Here is a 21,401-nt window from a genome sequence, read left to right on the forward strand (position 1 = left end):
GGATGAGGCCCCAAAACCAGAAGAAGAGATGGAAAATGAAGAGGAGGGAGAGGAGAAGCGCTACCACAATCAAGAAACATCTATTTCTCACAAAGAAGAGAACCTAGAATATGAAGAAGAGCTAGAAGAAGAAAATAAGAAAAAGGGAGAGATAACACTTGATCCAAGCCAAGAAACACATTGTTTCCAATAATCCGAACCTCAATAATTGTTGCAAAGTGGATCACATAGTAAATGTTGCATCACATAACTTAAAAATAATCTCTTAAAATATTTAAAAAATAATAAAGCTAGCAAATTCAAAAAGAATATAGATAAAATATATGATAGGGCCTAATCTCTCCATGATGAAAGCAAGAGTTAGCCATTCGCCATTATGAAAAGTTGCATGACTATTTACATCCATATCTCATGTCTGCGTAGAAGAAATACAAATATCAATTAAAATATGAGTTTTGTGTATCAAGTAGTTTCTTGAAGCGTACTCTATAGTAGTTGCATAGATTTTTGTATACCGAATTGTGATGTTTTGATATCACCATTATGTTCGGAATGTGCTAAAATCTCCAAAATGACTCTCAAAGCATTGAATTTCAAGTTCAAATGAGGAGGAAGTAATAAAACTATCTTCTAATTTTGTTCTCCAATTTTGCATACAATCTTGTTGCATTGATAAAGAAAGCTAAGAAACATTTTAAAAATAGACTACATGAAAATAGTAAAACATTTTCGAAAGGAAGCTTAATTTGATTTAAAAGAAAAGTTTATCTTGGATTTAATACTCTAATATTATTTATATTAAAGAGATCTAATCAAATAAAGTAGTACTATTGAAGGTTAATTTTTTAAAATATTAAATTCACAATAAACTAGTAACAAAGGAATATAAGAACACAATTAAAGGATGAAAGTATAGAAGGTGAAAAGTCTTCGACAATATAGAATAACTCCAAAGTAACAAAGGAATATAAGAACACAATTAAAGAATGAAAGTATAGAAGGTGAAAAGTCTTCGACAATATAGAAGAACTCCAAATTTAGTATTGGTATATACCAAGATCATGCAAGTCCAAATGTATTACAAGACTTTTAATATATTTGAAAATTATCTTCATAAGTATGAAAATACAGTAATTTACTCAACCAAGGCTAGCTTCAATGATAGGTTGAACACATTATAAAATATATACATGAAAGATAAGATGGTCTATAACTCATACAAATAAACATGTTTAAGTATGTACAGTCTTCCATGACTAGAAAATACATGCTGCTCGACACAATCTATTCACATAAGAATGCCCTAAGATGACTAAAATAAACTAAAAGCCTATAGATACAAAGTAATCTAAAGTACTAAATTCAATTAGTTTTTTAAAAAATCAATTTAATTTTGTAAGAAAATGTAAAACAAATAGGTAAGCTATCTATAAAAACAAAGTCAAAATACATTAATTGACTACCTTTTATTAAATAAAGTACAAAGAGTATGCTAATTGAGCTAGTCATGATATAGAAATTTATGTAATAAAGGAAGAATGAATAAGGATAATTTAAAAAATATATGGATAAATTAAGATTAAGCTAAAAATAATAGGCCAAAACTTACCAATTATATTTTTTACAATGAAGACTTAACTTGTAAATTAATAAATGAAAATAATAAATAAAATTCAAAATAAGAATACATTAATTGAACCTAAATGATGCTTTTGTACAAATAAACATAATAACATGTAAACAAAATCTTGCATATTTCTCAACAACATAGAAGAATGTTAAAGTTAAAAAGAATAATCATCTAATTCTTATTTGATGGTTTACCAAGAATAAGAATCAATCACATGCTACACTTGTAAACTAGAAAGAATGCTAACCGAATATCAGAAGATTTAATTGAGCTTTGAAAGGTATAATCAAGGTTTTAATTTGAGTGTAGATGAAGAAAAGAGCATCTAACCATGACCAAAATAGCAAAATATGCTTAAAATGATGGTGCACACAAACAAATCTACATTATATCTTTCATGAGAAGAGATGCATAGTATTGAGTAATCTAACATTGATGATAATTCTAAATAAAAAGTTTAAAAAGAGATTATAAGCGAAATAGATTTGTAAGTGGTTGAAATCTAAAGCTATACTCTGAAGGTTTATGGTAAAAACTTTTAAAGTATTCATAGTCGTTTCAAAATGAGATCTAGAGAGATAAAAATAAAATTTTTCTACAAATAATTTCCTAATGATGGGTTGCTAATTCTAAAGTAAGGTTATCAAAATAAAGTCCAAAGTTGGTGAAAATACAAATTTATGCTTACTACTATGAAATATTGGTTTAGGGTCACCTTGGAATTAAAATATCTCACTAAATATTCAAAAATTATAAAATGTATTTCTAATATTCATTATAGATATAATTAATTGATAAATTTTTTTTTACATCATCCTCAAATTTTGAACTAATAGAAAGTTACATTACTGGGGAAAATAGTTCTACATGAGGATTGTGGACTAAACTATAGACAATATGGTGAATTTGAGATTTTTGAGTTTAGGTAGTCCATATAATCATTCAAAACCCAATACATACACAAAAAATTAACTAATTTTTTTTTGAGAAATAAATCTTTTTGAAGTAAAGCTTAAAGATTATATCATGTGTGTTCTTGCTACACAAACATGTATGAGTGTCTTTACACTCATCAACATACTAGCACAGAGAGAGAGAGAGAGAGAGAGAGAGAGAGAGAGAGAGAGAGAGAGAGAGAGAGAGAGAGAGAGAGAGAGAGAGAGAGAGAGAGAGAGAGAGAGAGAGGTGTTTTTTGAAAAACATCTTTGCCAAAAATAGAGGCATGAACACCCCCTTTCTAGCAAAAAAATTATCAACATCCTCTTTCTAGCAAAAAAAATATATATCTCTCTCTCTCTTTCTAGACACAAATATGTTGCAAGAGTGTCCATCTAGAAGTTAATGCTTTTAGATATTGCATAGCTCATCTTGGGCCAATATATGAGAGTGTAGTTCATGATCATCCTTTTTTCTTCCCAAAAATAGGAGGTAAGAAAATAGACCAATGCAATAAATATTGAAATTAGAGTGTTAAAGCATGATAAAAATGACCATAGCTTATGTTTGCAATTGTTTGCCTTGTATTGTGGTGCTTGTCTTCATGTATGATGCCAAGTGATTGGAAGTTTGATCCATCTAATACTATTGTTGCCGAGTGGATCACATAGTGAACTTTGAATCTCAAAACTCAGAAATATAGTCTCATAAGATATTAAAAAAATATTTAAGTTAGAAAATTTATTAAAAAATACAACAAATTATGTGATAGGATCCAACCTTCCCAATGACAAAAGTCACGGTTTGCTATGCTCAATTATATGATATTAAGTTATATAACTATTTACATCCATATCTCATGTCCACATGCAAAGAATATACAAATATCAATCAAAACATGAGTTTTGTGTACTAGAAGGTTTCTTGTAGTTTGTTATAGAGTTATAGAGATTGTTGTGCACTGAATCATGATATTTTAATATTACCATCACATTTGAAATGTGCCAAAATCCCCAAAATGACTTCGAAATCTCTAAATCCCAATTTGAGATGAGGAAGAAATAATAAAACTAAAATTTTACCTTGTTCTTTTAGTTTTGCACATGGTCTTGTTGCTTTGAAGAAGAACCCTATAAAGAAAATAGCAAAGCATTCAATAAAGAAAGTTTAGTTTGATCTAAAAGAAAAGCTTATCTTAGATTTAATGATCTAACACTATTTATACTAAAGATATACAATCAAATAAATTAACAATACTAAAGATGAACAATTTAACAAGAACTAGTGCTAAATGTATAATAAGGTTAATAAAATTATATATATATATATATATATATATGTACTATAATATATACATATTATTATAACACTACACTTATTTTACATCTTCAACCAAAAAAATATAAGAAGAAATACTAATCTAGATTTCAATTGTTAACTCTATAATATAGGAATACATTAAAATAAAATATAATTATATTTTATATTATTTTAATAATAATATTTATATCTAAAGATATTCAAAATAATTATGAGCTCGTAAGATGCCTCAAGAATATTGAAGTAGATGACTAAATTAACTTTATATTTCTTGATTTGCATTCAAAAGGCTTGACTTGACTTGCACACACAAAGATGAATTCATCTCTATTCATAGAGGATAAAAGCATAGATACTTTAGTGAACAAAAAAAGAACTGAATTAGAATGTCAAGTAAACGATTATGTTAACTTATTATCTTTAAAAAAGAGCTCTATGAAATACACATAAACATTTGCAAAATCTACGAACTATAATTTGTTCCTCTTTGTAATATACTAGAAATCTCTTGCTTTGAGGTCCTTCCTCAGGTGTTGCCAAAGATGGAGTGTTGTGTGACAAATATAACTAGCAAAAATGCAAAGAATATGATTAGTATGAAGTCGCAAGTAGCTGTAGATGTGTTGTTAGGATGTAGGGGACCATAAACCAAAACACAAGGTTGAGGATGATGATGATGTTAAATAACAAGACAATGTTGTTAAATCTCCGGACACATGACAATGGTTGCACAATAGGTCACCTCAAGTTGAATGACGAGAAAATAGGAGGGTAATAATGCAATGTGATGAAGGTTAGGAGTTGGGTGGCTATTCTAGACACCAAATGCATAGTTGTGTCATATTAGAATAGGTTGACAAAAGAGAGAATGCCATCACCAACATAAGGAGGAAGTTGGATCAATTGGTCAGATAAGTCTATTCGCTAGAGACACAGGATGAGAGATGATGGAATTAGGGCTCCAATGCTAGCAACACATGTAGATCCTCTAAGAACCAAGATTTCCTCCATCTTCGAGTGTGAGCAGTAGTAGAGAGTGCTAAGTGGTGAAATAATTGATGAAGAATAAATGGTATGGGTATGAATATAATGCCCATGCCTTATTTATAGGCACGTGAGAACCATCTAAGTTGGCACCTAGGTTGTCTCACGTGGCACCCAGATACCAATATATACCATGTAATGCAAACAAAGCCTTTTTATGGATGTAAATGGAGACCAAAATGGGAAATTAATGCAATAGAATTACTTGTTAATACATTGAATGACATTGGTTGCTCAACATCCCCTCTCAGGCTCAAAAATATGCCCTATGAGGAGGGGAAAGAGACATGCTTCATTTTTCCCAAGATAGAATATGTAGAGGAAAATTAGTACATGATGAAAGAGACAATTGTCATCCAAGGATTCAACTTGAAAGACACCTATATGGAAGGACTATAGATAAGATTATAGTTGTGGATGCCCAAAAATTAAAACTTGAGAGAGAAGCCACTAGCTCCATATGCTCAAAATATGAAGGCATAGCCACTAAGTCATGGTTGAAATATTCAAGGCTATGATTTGGATAGAAGCTTTAGTTTTGTTGGGTAATAAAGAGGTGAGAGGGTAGCTTAAAGCCAACCACCCCATCCAAGGGTAGATGAAAAATGAAAAAGCTTTTTGTCAAGGGTGTGCGAAGGACTACATGATGAGTAGTATCTAATAGCCCTTGTTTCTTGGTGGATTGGATTATGAAGTCAAGGGTTGTGGTAGCAATAAACCGAAAAGTAGATGGTGAAAAACTCTATAGCTTGTGGTGGTGGTCTTAAGAAGGACTTATCACCTCTTGAGGTCTAAGAGACTCCTTTTGCTCGACAAGAGCTTGTGAATGTCCTATGCATTTTATTGCCTTAAGTAAAAATTGTGATAGTGATGTAGAATGAACTTTGTTGCCTAGAATAATGAGGGTAGATGCATATACTTTGGTGGTGTATACTACAAAGGTTGATGATGACAAGTTTTGGTGGAGTGACAAGTCTTGTGGCAATAGGTGCACCCAATGGTCTGTGCTTCTGTCTTTAGAGAAGTCACAAGTCTTGCACTATAATGGTGAGAGACATAATCTCTCATGCTTTCATCCTCTTACTATTCGATGTTCATGAGTTGAATAATGACGATATTCTCATAGTCAGCACATTGAAAATAAGAAAATCAGGAATTTGAGAATGTTGCCAATCTTGCAATCTTTGTTCACCTTCATTGCCAAAGAGGATCTTTGGTTCTCACAGTACATCTACTCTAATACCATGTTGATAAATGGTAGAGTTTGAGGGGAGAAACACAAAATGTATGACAAACATTGTGACAAAGAAAACTCATAAACACAAAATAATGAAGAAAAATGAACACTGAATCATGCTAAATAGTGATACAATGAAGTTGACCTTGGAGCGAGCCTTAGGTTGAATGTAACTTGGGAGTGACCAAATCTTGGAGATGATTTTGCTATCCTACTTGATCAAGTAGCAACACCTATGGATGGAGATGCTTTGTGGAGGGAGCAAGACATTGTCCTCTGAATAATTGGACATTAGAAGATGATGGATAATAGTAGGAGTGAAACAAAGTTCTTAGGAGTTGTCATATATGGAATGGTGTGTGATAGTTGTAATAAGCAAAAACACAAAGAATCTAATCATCTATGAAGTTTCCAATAACTATAGATGTCTCTTGAGATTGTAAGAGGCCATCTAGTAGCAAAAAACAAGCTTGAGGAGGATGATGATGATATCAACCAATAGGGTGATTGTTGTAATAGCTCCAAATGTAGGGCAAATGGTAGCAAAACACCTCACCTCAAGACAAATGATGAGAACACAAAGTGATAGTGCTGCTTGAGAGATCATGAGATGTGGTACCACTAGTAGAGCTAACATGTAGATCCTTCATAAACTAAGATGTCCTTCGTCTCAAGGCGTGGGAAATAGTGGAGAGTGTCGAGAGGTGAAAGAACTACTAAACATGAATGAGATGGATGTGACTATAATGCCCATGCCCTATTTATAGGCACATGAGACATTGGATTGCATTGGGTGGTGCTTGGACACTAGTAAATACCAAATAATACAAAAAAGCCTTTTTGGGGTTGGAGACCGAAATGAGGAATTATTGCAATGCAATTGCTTATTAATGCATAGAATGACTCTAGTTACTCAACACTTATTGCATTATTTATGAATTTCTATCAAATTGAGATGAACCTTAACATAGTCTACTTCACATTGATTCTTTTGGGTCGATTATCCAAGGAAAATTGAGTTATCCACCAAGGTCTAATTAAAAAATGGCATTCCTTCAAGTCTCATGTCATTAATTACGATTTTAAGAAATTTGATGCCAAAAATAAGCTAAAGTTCTTTGGTTGTTTTGATGATAAGTCTCACCTCTTTCCAATCTATAGAGTGACAAGTATTGCCTTTTTAGGGTTGTGATTTTAGGGGGTTTGTATAGTGCACTAATGTCCAAAGCAGATTTTTCATTCTTCAGCATCAAATGAAAGTTTTATCTCCCTACGTGATCCTTTTTGGATCTGCTTTCCCCCTAGGCAAGTTGTTATCAACAATGGAATGAATTGATTTTGGCATCATGCATGTCATTTGATCCCCTCCCAAATGTCCCTATTATGCCTTTAGCCGGGATTCTGCACTCAGCATTAAAAATCTTCTTGCCTCCTTCAACATGGATTTGAAAAACACAATATTCAAACATGGTATATCCTAGAAAAGTAGGACTTTTTCTGACGTAAGGAACATCTTTCTCTCCCTTGGTACACAAATGAGAAAGTGCTTATTACTTTATCCGATAATGAAACTAAAAAACAAACATTCTAGCCTTTTTTATATAAGGGACTAAACAATAGGAAAGTGGCTAACATGCCATTTAGTCCCCTCAGTCAATAGTATTAGTGAGAACATGCGAACTCATTAATGGAGAGAGGGGCCATGGAATCCATATACCAAAGCATGAGAAAATGAGTACAAACCACATGGGCTATGACTGATGACTGCCTCCAGTCTCCCTCTCTCCATAGGATGCAAACAAGCAATGAATGTATGGGAAAGTGGAGAGGAGGCCCATATATATAGACTAAGAAATGAGGCTTAAGACAACCAAACTAACAAAAAAAAAAGCGATATGACTACTCACTCAAGCTCCCTACCAAATGCCTAATGCAAGCCCATAAAACTTGTGAAATGTACAAAATTGACATAATTTGTCAATTTATGGGTTAAAAGTACAATGAAATAGACAATTATGTGGAACAAAAGGCCCCTATAAACTATCACCATGTCCCATACCATGGCAATGATTTGCCTAAGACTTATACCACCATAGTACATGCAATAATTACAATCAGTTAAGACCATGGATACACAAGAAGCGGAAGACATAGATGTTGTTGTTGATCATTCTGAATCTCTAATTGCAGAGAATAGGAATTTTTGAATCTCAATGCCTGAACCCATAGAAAGCACATCCGTGAGTTATGACCATCAATTCCCTATGTTCGATAAATTTGCCAAAGGGGCCGCCTTATGTGAGAACACACTAGGAGCAAACACCCTAATCTTCCATCATGAAATTGAAAGGCAAACCAACCCCAAGTTTTGAATCACAAAAATTCATTGCTACACATTGAAACTGACATTCAAGGTCCACCACACTTGAATATGGATGAGGCTACATGTGGGTTGCCTCCACCACCCTGGGATGACAACACCACTAGGGCTAGAAGACTGATTCCTGAGTGACCATAGCCTTGATCTTTGTCATCACTAGGGCTAGAAGACTGATTCCTTAGTGATCACAACCTTGATGCGATGACTAGAATTCGAGTTGGAATTTGAGGATGATTAAGCGTCAAAGGAGCCCTTCCCCTTCTTCTCCTTCCACACAACTATTGGCTTTTTGTCATTCTTTTGAAGATGCCCCTTCTTACCACACAAGTAGCATTGCCCCCTTCATCATCATCATCATCATCATCATCATCATGTTACCCTTTCTTGAGTAGCCGATGCTTGATAATGGATGTTGCTAGAATCAAATGGCAACCTTCCCTATAACCTAAGTATATACTCATTCTCCAATAACGTAGAGGTCAAATACTAAAGTCATCAATTTTTGAGCTCGTAAGGCTTTTACCATAGCATCATACTTGTGAGGCAACTTGCATTGCACAATCATACCAAATGAGCTTTGGGTAGGATTGACACTCCTAAATCTAGTTCACTTGAATGAAAAATGACTAAATAGTATCAATATGCTCAAATCGTGTGGTTTGAAGCTGATCATACAGTGTGGAAGCTCACATGATTGATGAAGCCTCGCACATAAGTTGGAGCATTTCCCACATCTTCAAAGATATCCCCTAGGAGGTGACCTCTAGAAGCATTGAAAATATGCTTAGACATCATTTGTATTTCAATTGAGAATTACTTAAAGTTATCTTTGTCCTAATCACATGGAAGAGGAGATTGATAGGTACTTTTGCACAACGAAGCTTTCATAACTACAAGTTGGATAATTAGAGCCTTAGAGTTTCTCATTAGTATTGATTGGAAAACAAAGGATCCATTCAATGACGAAATGAAGATAAATTCTCATTAGTATTGATTGGAAAACAGAGGATCCATTCAATGATGAAATGAAGATAAAACGGAAGCACGGGAATGAGAGAGTACTTGGAGCACTTACGTTACGATCAATAAGCCCACAATTAAAGGTTCAGTAGTTCAAGCCTGAAGCTTAAAAGAATACACGAGGAAGGATCAGAAAGAAGTGAGTGTAGTGGCTAAGCAGTACAGTCGACAGGCATGAAGCGAGAATAAGATGCGATTTACCATTGGCCATGAAAAGGCAAGGTTCATGGAAGGACAAATCAAGTAGCCGACGGCAGTAAGAGTCCAAGCACGAAGTCAACGAGCTTGAATTAGTAGTTAGGCAAAGCTCGAGAATAGCAGCAGCAACTGCATGAGCGAAGCTACAAGGGCTGGAAGCACACGACAAACAATAGTGTCATGAGCTGAGAACCAGGTCGTCTCGCAGGTCGCCCAGCTAGGATAACGATCGGCCACACCAGACAAAGGCTTGGAGCAGCAAAACATAGAAATTCACCCCCTGGAGCACTGTAACCAGCATGTAGCAACTTTGTCACGATAGGAACAACAACAAGAAATTATCTCGACCAAGAGCTTGGTCGTCTGCTACCACGTGAGAATGAGACCACCTTCTGCACGCTGAATGAAACGCACAAGAGAAGCGACCATACATGAACTCAATGAATGGAGACACAGGCCTTGGAATTCATATACCAAAGCATGAGAAGATGGGTGCAAACCACACAAGCCTTTGAATAGATATCATTGATCCTCTGAATCCACAAATGGTAGGCCTATTTATATGGTAAGGTTACTAGGGTAACGCAATCAACTTGGGACTACATCAGGTCTATATTTTGCCACAGTTAGTGCAAACTTGTATAGTCCTAGGTTCATGGCATTTAGATGGCAAGTGGTTTTCACCATAGTCTATGCATTAGATAGATTGTGTCCATCTCTTGTTAGACAATAAGCCATTTCTCAACCCTTCTCTCTATTTGGCTTGTGCTATTGGATGTTATGCTTTGATTGTCCCTAGTTCTCTCTTTATGTAGGTAATCAACATGTATAACCTCATAAAAAACTATATGTGGATCACTTCTATCTTAACTAGTATTGCTAGCTATTGCCTAGTACAATTGCTCATCTTGAATCCCACTGATGAAGGTTGTCAAGACAACCCTTTTTGAAGGTTGTTCTTTTGTAGGCATTCTTTGATCAACCTCAGATTGTGGGCATGTAATCATGTGTCGATTCTAGCATTCATGAGTTGACTATAAGGTTGTTCTTGTTGCATGCTTTAAAGAATCTCATGATGAATATAACCTTCAACATGATCAATAAAGTCCAAACTTCTAAACCAAGTTAACCCATGTTGATAGGGCAAAAATCATCTCTCTCTCTCTCATATTACGACTGGATAAATATACAAGAACCTCCAAAATTCAACATGAGATTGGTTCTAAGAACAAAGTAAATGTTTTTAAATGCTTTTCATACTAGCACAAAGAGAAAGGAATAGATAAATAGGTTAATAGGAAGACATCCTTTTTCTTATATTTGATCCACCCATGAAGTAAAGATGCTAATGAAATTGATTGCACACTACAAGTTCAAGTGTCATATAATGAAAAACCATTGCAAGCCCTATAATGGCATGTTTAAAATGCAAGCCCTCATAGACTATCTTACACTAGTAATAATGACTAATAGAAAGAAAGCTTCAAATACCTTAGATTCTATGATACTCAAGGTTGTTATTTATACACTAGCTTTATTGTATTTGTGATAATGTTTAATGACTACATCAAAGGGGGGGGGGGGGGGGGGAGGAGAAACAAAGAGAGAGGAAACAAATAAAGGGAAAGAGAGAGAAAGAGGAGAGGGGGAGAGAAATAGAGAGGGAAAGAGAAGGAAGAAAAAAAGGGAAAATAGAAACGAAGAGAGGTAAAGAGAGGAAAGATAGTGAAAAGAAGAGAGATGAAAAAAGAGAAAAAATTAGAGATAAAGAGAGAGGGGGAGAGAAATAGGAAAATAATGAGAATAAGAGAGAATGGAAAGAGAGAAACATAAAGGGAAAGGGGAGAGGGTGATAAAGAGAGGTAGAGAGACATTGCTTTCAATATCCTTGTTTTTTAAGTTTTTTTAATCTTTAATATAACTCCATAATTTTTCCCATAAGTAAACGAAGTAATTATAATCATGATCCTCATCATACCACAACCATATGTAGCCTAATTTAATGTATATTTGGCTCATTATGAAATGTGAAGTGTCACAACTTCATGTAATGACTTCTTTTGTGATATATAACATTTTGATTTCATAAGTGTACAATCTTTCCACATTTGTGGTGGTTGTAGCTTTGCCAAAATAACAAAAGGAAAGCATTATAACTAGTAAGATAAACCAATGAGGACCAACATATATTATTGATGTGCCAAGTTTCTAGTTCCAAAAGAAGGTTCTAAAAAAGAGAGTAAAATTTGGCCACATGGATAGGCATTTTGCCATGGTGGAATTAATGAGGATAAAACTAGAATTTCCATAGTTCTCTACATTTGTAGATAATTGTTCTACATGTTGAGAGCATGGCATCTATCAAGAGCCCATGAGCAAGGTCTATAGATATAATGTTACGAGAGAAGGAAGAACCCATAAGCAAAGGAATCGAGAGAGCAACAAAAAATCCATATAAGCATGTGTACTTGGCTCTTTGTTCAACACAACACAACTCTGGTTTTGAGTCATCTTGTAAATTTGCTTTCAATTGTTATCTTCCATTTCTTATTCTTTCTACCTATCTGAACATGTTCTATCAAGTTTTTCATAGACCATGGTTTAAGAAATTATAGAACCATGATTGTTGTCATGGATCAGAGCCATGTTGAGATATGGCTAGGCTCTAACTATTGTTGGCTAACTTCTTGTTGGTTTGTCATTAGCTTCCTAGTTCATTTATGTTGCTCATGCTATAGTTTCAATTATGTGCATTGTCCACAAGTATCAATTGTAATTTCAAAACATATCCCTAGTTTCTATCAAGGCTGATCCCAAAGCTTTCTAGTGTTTGGGGAAGTGTAGACAAAGAAGGAAATGAGAAAGCTCAAAACAAGGGAGGTTTCTTAGGGACTTTGACCTTTTTTGTATAGCATTTATATTTTGCTTTATGATATCTCGAACATAGTTGTGAATACGGTAGTGAAAAATGTCAAATGTCTTGGATCCCTGCGAGTTTCCAAAAGCGGTTTACTTTGATTATACGTTTCATGATTCCTTTGTAATGGATGGTAATGATACTCTTTCCCAGAATATTTAACTGTACCCGATGCCCCAGTGGTCTTACAGGCAAAGACGGCGAGTCTTCGACGACAAGTTTTAGTGTTGGCAGGGCATGCTGCAGTGACCAGGGGACGCACGCACGCGACAAGAGTGAGTTGGATACCTTCCATATTGCATAACCGTGACAATTACAAGAAAGACAGACTTCTTCAGGAGCTAAGGTCTTCCATATTGTACAAATGCGAGAATCACAAGAATTCTCAAGTAGCTGTAAAGGCGGGCATCCGATTTGGCTCCGTGGTCCGACAAAACAAGGAAATCCGCTGACTTGAGATGAGCCTTTTGTACGCTCCTTTTCAGCAAAAAACCTGAGATAGTGAGGGCCATTGCTCCAAAACAGGCACTTTGGGCAGCAACATATTTTACATGATAGTGTGCTGAATTTGTTGCACGCTTGGATGCGCCCACTTAGGTACAAGACATATCACACGATTGACAGACCCTCTGCAAGTAAAATAGTATGTGTGGAAAAACAAGGATTGCTTCCTATACATTCTGTGATCTGAAAAGTTCTAAATCAACGAGTCGCAGCAAAACGAGTAGCAATTCACGAATCCTGACTTCCCTGCATATAATAAGGAAAACTCAGTACTTCAGATCCGAAGAGCCGTTGTCAAATGCATATAAAAATAGGCATAACAAGGAAATGGAACAATAAACAGTATTCAGTAGCTATTACATTGTTGAACTCCAACTCTTATTTGAGCATGCGAAGGCACCAAATGTCCACAGATGCCAACTCACAGACAGACAGACACCCAGACAAGTACACACGTCTTGACAGAAAATAGATGTCCAAATAATATAAGACTATGTAAGAAAAACCATGACAATTGGCACCCAGACAAGTACACGTCCTGACAGAAAATAGATGTCCAACAAATATTAGACTATGTAAGAAAAACCATGACAATTGGCACATCAGATCGAACTTTCATCTGGTCTGTCAGACTGAATTGCCTTCCAAAAGACCAGGCAAAACAGTTTGAAATCTTGATCCTTGAGCAAACAGAAGGGGGCACATGGGATTTGGAGCATCCTAGCCATAGAGATAAAAAAATGCAAAGAATTGGAAGCATGTTGACCCTGAAGGCAAGCAAGGAAGTGCAGCCTTTTGAGGCCATGCATAGATTAAAGAAGAAAGGTTGGGGCAGCAGCTTGGCATGCTTTCCAGTTCACCTTCCACATTTTTACAAAAGACAAACAGCACTTTAGAATCTCCTTGGAACCATCACCAATTCCTGATGTTGGGGACTACTGGATTCAAGAACACCCTACAATTCTAAGAAAGGCCTGCAACCTTGCCTAAAAACAGATTGCTGCAAGTCATGTGGGAAGTTAAAGTTGTTCTATTAGCTAGTTGGGACATCCTACTGATGATACCTCAGCGTTCTCTAATTGTCTGTGATAGAGCAGTTTTGGACATACAGAACTGATGTACTGCTGCTTCTCAAGTCAGGAACGAGTTAAAAAGAGTACCTTGCAATTACCAGCTCACAGAGTGAGCCATACAGCATTGTAAGGTGAGCATGCTTCCTGTATTGTCTCTGCTCTGGCAAACCATCAAGAATGGGAATTTTTATGCCCATGGTGCTTTCAGGATGTAACGTCAGCCTTGCCAGTTCTTTGAGAACTAATATCAGCTCATCAAGCCTAATTGTTGGCAAAGGAGTATCACCTGTTTGTCACAGTCATTCCTTTCAGCTTAAATTATCTGAAGTATATAGTTAATGTGATCCATATCTTAAACAACAGAGATTCTAGAAACATTGGAAATTCTTTTGATGCACAAGATTACCATAATCATTTGAATCCCTGGAAAACTGCTTAAGAATGAAGTCACAACGAGCTACCAAAACTGGAGTAGCTACTTTACTGACTCTTATTGGAGGTAAGCTTTCTGATGATTGCTCCCATCTGCATCCAAACAAAGCATCAATCAATATGGTCCGAGGAGCTTTTATCCACCATTGGCATGTACCAACTCACCTTGATGATTGATCTATCAATGTAATAAAGTGCTATTATGCTTTACTGATATACTTTTAACAATCACAGCCACCTCACGTTTGATAAGGTTTTGACAAGTATTCTTAATCATAAGCCCAGCCACCTAAAGCTCCACTGTTTATTCTGATGCAAAAAATGAAATTTCAAAGATCCCCATGGAAATTTGTGACTTGTATCAAACTTTATCTCAGGTATTGCATACCATATCAAGCAGTTAGGTGATTTCCATCTTGGATTTCACATTTGTGAGGCATTAACAAGATTTACCTCAGTCTGAATTGAGATCATTCTCTCTACCAATCCCCTGAATCAGAAATGTGGAATGAAACAACAGACACCCCAAGTAATGAAACCCCAAACCAGCTCAAAAGCTCTCCCATTTCTTCCCCAACGATATCTATGAATGCGCCCTTTGAGCAACCAAAATGTGCCTCCTAAACTATCATATTTTATGACATTTTTCATCTCATTAAAATAGCCCCAAAAAGGCATTTTAGCCATTTTGTAGGAGACATGAGACTTTTTTTGGGTCCAACTAGTTCTATAGAAGGGACTCTGCACAACACTCTTCATCCTTTTGCACCCCATTCATTCCATTTAACTCACAATTGCTGCCATTATCAGTCTATCTCACATCTACCATCATCTGGAGGTGCTGCCCATGCTGCCAGCCATCTACACCAGTATACTGGCTGCTGTCCACCTGTTTGTAGTCTCGTCCAAAGCCAACTTTCACGTGGCAACACCTGATGTATTTTGTCTGACAGATCATCCCCCAACTCCTCCTCCTACTGTGTTTTTCCAGGTTTTCCCCCCCTGTTCCAGCTGCGATGACCTATCACATGGCTGCATTTCACCCTGAACACCTGCAGGCAAACTCACATCCAGGCTCCAGCTGCCAAATGGCATATCACTACTGCCTTTTGCTGCTTATTGTCCTGACTGCTGATTCTGACATCTACAGATCTGTGTCTTGCAGTTTACAGCTCCTCATGATCAGTCTCTGCATCATCTTCATCAGTTTTTCAGTCACTCTCTTCATTGCCTTACCCTTGGCTGCTGTATGACATCACTCTCAGCGCCAGTCTATTGCATCTACATCAGATTTCATGGTATTGCTGCACTCAGGATCAGTTGGTCACTCACCCTCAGCCTGCTCACAAAAGTTAATGGGTGCTCCTTGAGCATCACATCCGTGTCATCTTCTACACATTCATTTGCAGAATTCATTCATTAGATACTCTTCTTCCCTCTCTTGCATTTGGAGTTGAGTGTTTTTGGCTAAGTTTCTTGTGTTTTAGTCATGTTCGCAAATCGTGTTTTCTCTATGCAAACCCTAACATGTCTTCATATGGTATCATGTTGTTCTAAAGAGTAGCTTGCAGCTATTGAAGGCTTGGTTTGCACGAGTGACACATAACCAATATAGAATGGCTGAGATGAAGGGAGAAGCCCATGTGGAAGCATGAGCAAGCGGAAGCAAGAGAGGTGTGAACTATGGCAGATGGAGCAAGAGAGAGAGACCCAAGACGTGGGAACTCCAACAATCACAATGTGTGACTGGCCTTCCCTTTATTCAAATGTTATTGAAAGTATAAAGAATGAAGTGACAATGATAGGCGCCCGTCGCGTGCAATGTGCAGGTGCATGTACTGTTAGTGTAGTAATACATGGGTGCCTAGGCACAGGTGTCTTTACCCCCAACAACCTTCCACTTAAAGGCGAATGTGCCTTGAGTGAAGAGGAGATAAGAAAAAAAAAAGTGACAAATTACAATGTGTATATAGAGTACAACAAGAAGAGAAATAGAGGTCATCTCATTGAATGCCCATCAACTTCCTAAGACAGGCAAAATGCTCTGCTGAGATACTTTTCGTGAGTAGGTTTGTAGGATTTTGGTTAGATGAGATCTTGACAAGGTCAACAGACTTGTCCTCAATAACTTCTATGATAAAGTGGTACTGCACCTCAATGTGCTTTATCTTCGTATGGAATACCAGAATCTTGGCTGATTGGATAGCATTCATGGAATCTGAATGCAATATAGAAACCACGTTAGTCATACCAAGGTCTACCACCAGACAGCCTAACCAGAGAGCCTCCTTGCAAGCCTCAGTGGCTGCAACATACTCGGCCTTTGTAGTAGAGAGTGCCGTGCATTTCTGCACCTTGGACATCCAAGAAACAACACCCCCAAACCTCATGTGAATAATCATCAATGAATGTGACAAAGTACTTTCCCCCTTAACGACTAACAGAGCACAGGTCCATAGATATCAGAATGAATAAGAGCCAAAGGCTCACCCATGCGCAAAGTGCCAGACTTCTTATGCGTACTACGTGCCTGCCTGCCATACAGACAATGATCACATGACTTAAAACACTTATAGTCAAGGGGTGGAAGATATTGGAAATGAGTAAGTATTTTCATTCCCTTTAAGGACATGTGACCAAGGTGACAATGCCAAAGAGATACATGTGGAGCTGCAACCACAGATAAAACATGATCTATGTATCCAAATACAACCAAGGGATATAATGTGCCAAACTTGGCACCACGTGCCAAAACAAGGTTTCCACGGGTGATCTTCCAAGAAGAATCCCCAAAGGAAACAAAATAACCCTCATCATCTGGTGTGCCAGTAGAGATAAGACTCTTTGTGAGAGCCGGTATATGTCGAACATTATGCAAAGTAAATATACTACCTGAACCAAACTATAGCCGAATATCACCAATACCAACTATCTGCAATACCAAGTCATTCCCCAAACAAACAGATCCAGTCATACTGCGATAGGAGTGGAACCACTCTCTATGAGGGGTCACATGAAAGGAAGCCCCTAAATCCATCAACCAACACCAAGTAAAACTAGGCAAGGCATCAAACAATTGTGACTCATTCAAAGAAGAAGTTGCAAGTATGTAATCATCATGAGAGTTAGGTTGCTGCACTACATTGATCTCTTCGATCTTAACACTGGACTTAGCAAGGACAATGCTGCGATCATCAAACTTGTCCTGCGCTTTCCCTTTGCCCTTTTCCTTGTGCTTGTCATTGCGCATTTTATGGTACTACGGCCTAATATGTCATGTTTTCCCACAATAATGGCATGCCAAATTAGATTTACGTCCACGGGACTTAAAATGAGACTTCTGCAAGTCTCTACCATGGCGGTCATTTCCGCTCTTACTATCATGGAGACCCCAAATAGTCAAAGTATGAGAGGTAGGAGAAGCATCCACATTCTTCCTATTGATCTCCTCTATTAGGAGTGTACCCTCTACATCATACAATTTCAACCCATTCTCGGGCATATTTGCATACATAGCAATACGGAACGTGTCCCAAGACTCAGGTAGTGTGACCAACAATAACAAAGGTGAAAGATTGTCCTTAAAGTCAATACCTTGTGATGACAACTGGCCAATGGTAGCATAAAACTCGCTCTAATGTTGTCATTTATACGAAGGTCCATAAGCTGCTTTAGTCAATACATCTGAGAAGTAGGGCTCTGCTTATCAAAGAGATTAAGGATTTTCTCCCAAATATCCCATGCAGACTGTCCATCTGTGACAACATTATAATAAACCTGCTTGTTGAGGGACATGGTAATGGTGGACCTGCAAAGCTCATCTAAGTCATCCCATACATCCTGATCTTGACCTTCAAGCTTAATGCTTTTACATTTGATTGGCCTAATCTGAGATTTCTGTACTAAAACTTGTCAAATTTAGGTCTTCCAATAGCTATAATTACTGCCATCCAACTTTTCAATGTTAAAGATGGCACTATCATTTGAATGACCAACCATACTGCAGGAAAAAGAGGCATAGTACAAACCAAACAGGCTGCTGTAATAATTGCAAACAGTCCCAAAACCACCGCCAAAACAAGCTGAAAACAAGAGGTATGGACCAAATAATGAGCTGTCCACAAACCATGACCAAAATAGCATCAGATGGAGGAGATTGCTCTCATAAATAATACAATAGTCTGCAATTACAACATGCTGAAAATGAGGCACATCATACTCAAGCTCACTACAAATAAAATCCAAAGCTCAATGTAACATCCAAGTGTTAAGTACGCGGCTTTCATTGGAACAAAAGTCAGATGCCAAATGAGCGAACAAAGCTCAAATTCTCATGTGAGTGGCATCCAAGCATCCAAGATACATCAAGTACATAGCCAAAAGCATAAAACCTAATCAAAATTTCAAGCCCGTAAGGTCATAGACCTTTGAAGCATCCAATGAAGTAATTGACAGCCAATGTCAAATGTCTTAAGCTCAAATCAGAGCTCAAATGCATTCAATAGCATAACCAGGCATAGAGCTTCAACGTCATGCACCAATACATCCGATAGAATGCCCAAATAGCATGAAAGCATAAGTGCTTGAAAGTGGCCATAGCTGAAAAAACGTGTTTGTATTTCCAGCCCTAAATGTTGAGCTAAATACTCCTTGAAATAAGCTCAATGTAGGCTCAAGATTGCCTTGAGATAGCCCCAATAAGTCTTGAGAAGTCCTTGAGCAATGAGAGCTCAATATGCTTTGATACCAGTTGAAGGGAGAAACCCATGTGGAAGCATGAGCAAGCAGAAGTAAGAGAGGTGTGAGCTATGGCGGATGGAGCAAGAGAGAGAGAGAGACTCAACATGTGGGAACTCCAATAGTCACAATATGTGACTAGCCTTCCCTTTATTCAAATGTCATTGAAAGAATAAAGAATGAAGTGATAGTGATGGGCGCTCGTCGCTTGCAGTGTGTAGGTGCAGGTATTGTTAGTGTAGTAATACACTGGCGGCTAGGCACATGCGCCTTTACCCCCAACACGAGATACCTCTTTCTTGGGAGTATGGGTGTCTTCCAAAGCTTCACCTTCATTGGAGGTCCTAAGACTGCATTCTGCTCTCAATAAGGAGGAAAACACATCCTCTCCCTCATCTTCTTATTGTCTACAAGAACCGGATAGATGTCGGGTACACAATTCGTAGAGTATGTGTATAGAAGATCGCCTAACTAAACTCCTCAATCTTCTCCCTATGCTCTGACAAGTGTTGCACATCAAGCAAAGTACTTAGTTGGTGAGGTTAGCCACCTCTCCATTTAGGATGACATACCACATTTGGGACAATGGTTGATCAATCGTCTTCATCTCACAAGTGAGCAGGCCTATCTATCTTGGGATGGTTGTGTTGGGTATCGTCCTTACATCCTCCAAAGTCCTCTACCACAGCCATTGAAACGCAAGGATATCCATGTTCTACTTATGATGTGCCTCCACATACTCTACGGGCCACTCAAACAAAGGATATCATTCCCACGTTCATAGTGTGCCTATCCATCCTTCTTGGCCTACTTACATCTCATCAACCAAATCAAACTTTTGAATGCACTGTACATACCTCATTGATGAATGGTGGGTATTTTGGCTCACATACCAAAGTGACCTCTAGTCCCCATCCTATCCTCCCTATTCACTACTTAGTATCCAACCCTAGTTGCTATACTCAAGAATTCTTTTAGTTATAAGATTCATATTAACAGGTTGAACTTCACAACTTGGTTAAACATCATGCAATCAGTGCTGGAGTCTTGGGGTATTTGGAAGCTAGCATTGGGCCTAGAGGCTAAATTGGATCCTTGACTTGGCCACCTTGATCATATCTATCAATGGAAGCCTCGGAATGCTACAGTAAATGTCAAGGCAATGAAAGTGTTGTTGAGCTGAAATGCTGACTGAATGGGAGACTGGAATGAGCAATGATAGAGTTGAGAGCTGAGAGAATCAAGTTAGAGTATACCAGTGTGTTGTACGATACACAAATAATAAAAATGTATTTATATGATAGGGTACAAGTAAAGGGTGTATTCACATCCGTAAGCTTATACACACGGGATAAATGGGAGTTTACACCCAAAGGGGCTTTACACCCAACAACCTCCCACTTAAAGGCCCGAAGTGATGCCTTTAAACTATCCAACTCCCACTAGTCGAATGCAATGCTTATGCTGAGCCTTTGCAAGGCTTTTAATGAGAACATATACAGAGTTATCTTGGGTTTTGACCTTAGTGTGACAAAGGCCATCATCCAAGACTTAACGAATAAAATGATATCGAACATCTGTGTGTTTGGTATGTGCATGAAACATGGCATTTTTAGCTAGACATAATGCACTATAGCTATCATAACCAAGCACTTTAGAAGCTTCTATGGCTGAAATATATTCAATCTCTGGAGTACATAGTGCTACAAAAATCTGCAACCTTGAACACCAAGAAAAAGCTCCACCAGCCAAAGTAAAGACATACCCACTGGTAGACTTTCTAGTGTCAAGATCTCCTGCCATGTCCAAATCACAAAATCCCTGTAATTGTAATATACCCTTTCCATAGCATATACACTTGTCTTGTGTACCTTTTAAGTATCTAAAGATACATTTCACTGATTCCCAATGCGGTTTGCCATGATTAGACATAAATCTACTAATAGCTCCCACTGTATGAGCAATGTTTGGAC

General features: G+C 37.2%; 1 protein-coding gene across 5 annotated transcripts in view; it reads right to left on the reverse strand.

Moving 5' to 3' along the window:
• Positions 1-12,311: 12,311 nt before the first annotated feature.
• Positions 12,312-21,401, reverse strand: part of LOC148032054 (ARM repeat superfamily protein) — a 176,847-nt gene continuing 167,757 nt past the window's right edge. For 2 of the 5 annotated variants that reach the window (XM_087682673.1, XM_087682672.1), the window contains 3 exons: positions 14,666-14,784; positions 14,347-14,545; positions 12,318-13,432 (listed from right to left, as the gene is read on the reverse strand). In XM_087682673.1, the coding sequence (XP_087538799.1) occupies positions 13,354-13,432; positions 14,347-14,545; positions 14,666-14,784 (397 nt within the window). In that variant the 3' untranslated portion in view covers positions 12,318-13,353. Of the gene's footprint in view, positions 13,433-14,346; positions 14,546-14,665; positions 14,785-21,401 lie in introns of all 5 variants that reach the window. The other 3 variants (XM_087682674.1, XM_087682676.1, XM_087682675.1) reach the window with 3 other exon arrangements.

This window comes from Lygodium microphyllum, chromosome 8 (assembly GCF_053477565.2).
Source record: "Lygodium microphyllum isolate KBCC chromosome 8, Lygodium_microphyllum_v1.1.10, whole genome shotgun sequence".
Lineage (NCBI taxonomy): Eukaryota > Viridiplantae > Streptophyta > Polypodiopsida > Schizaeales > Lygodiaceae > Lygodium > Lygodium microphyllum.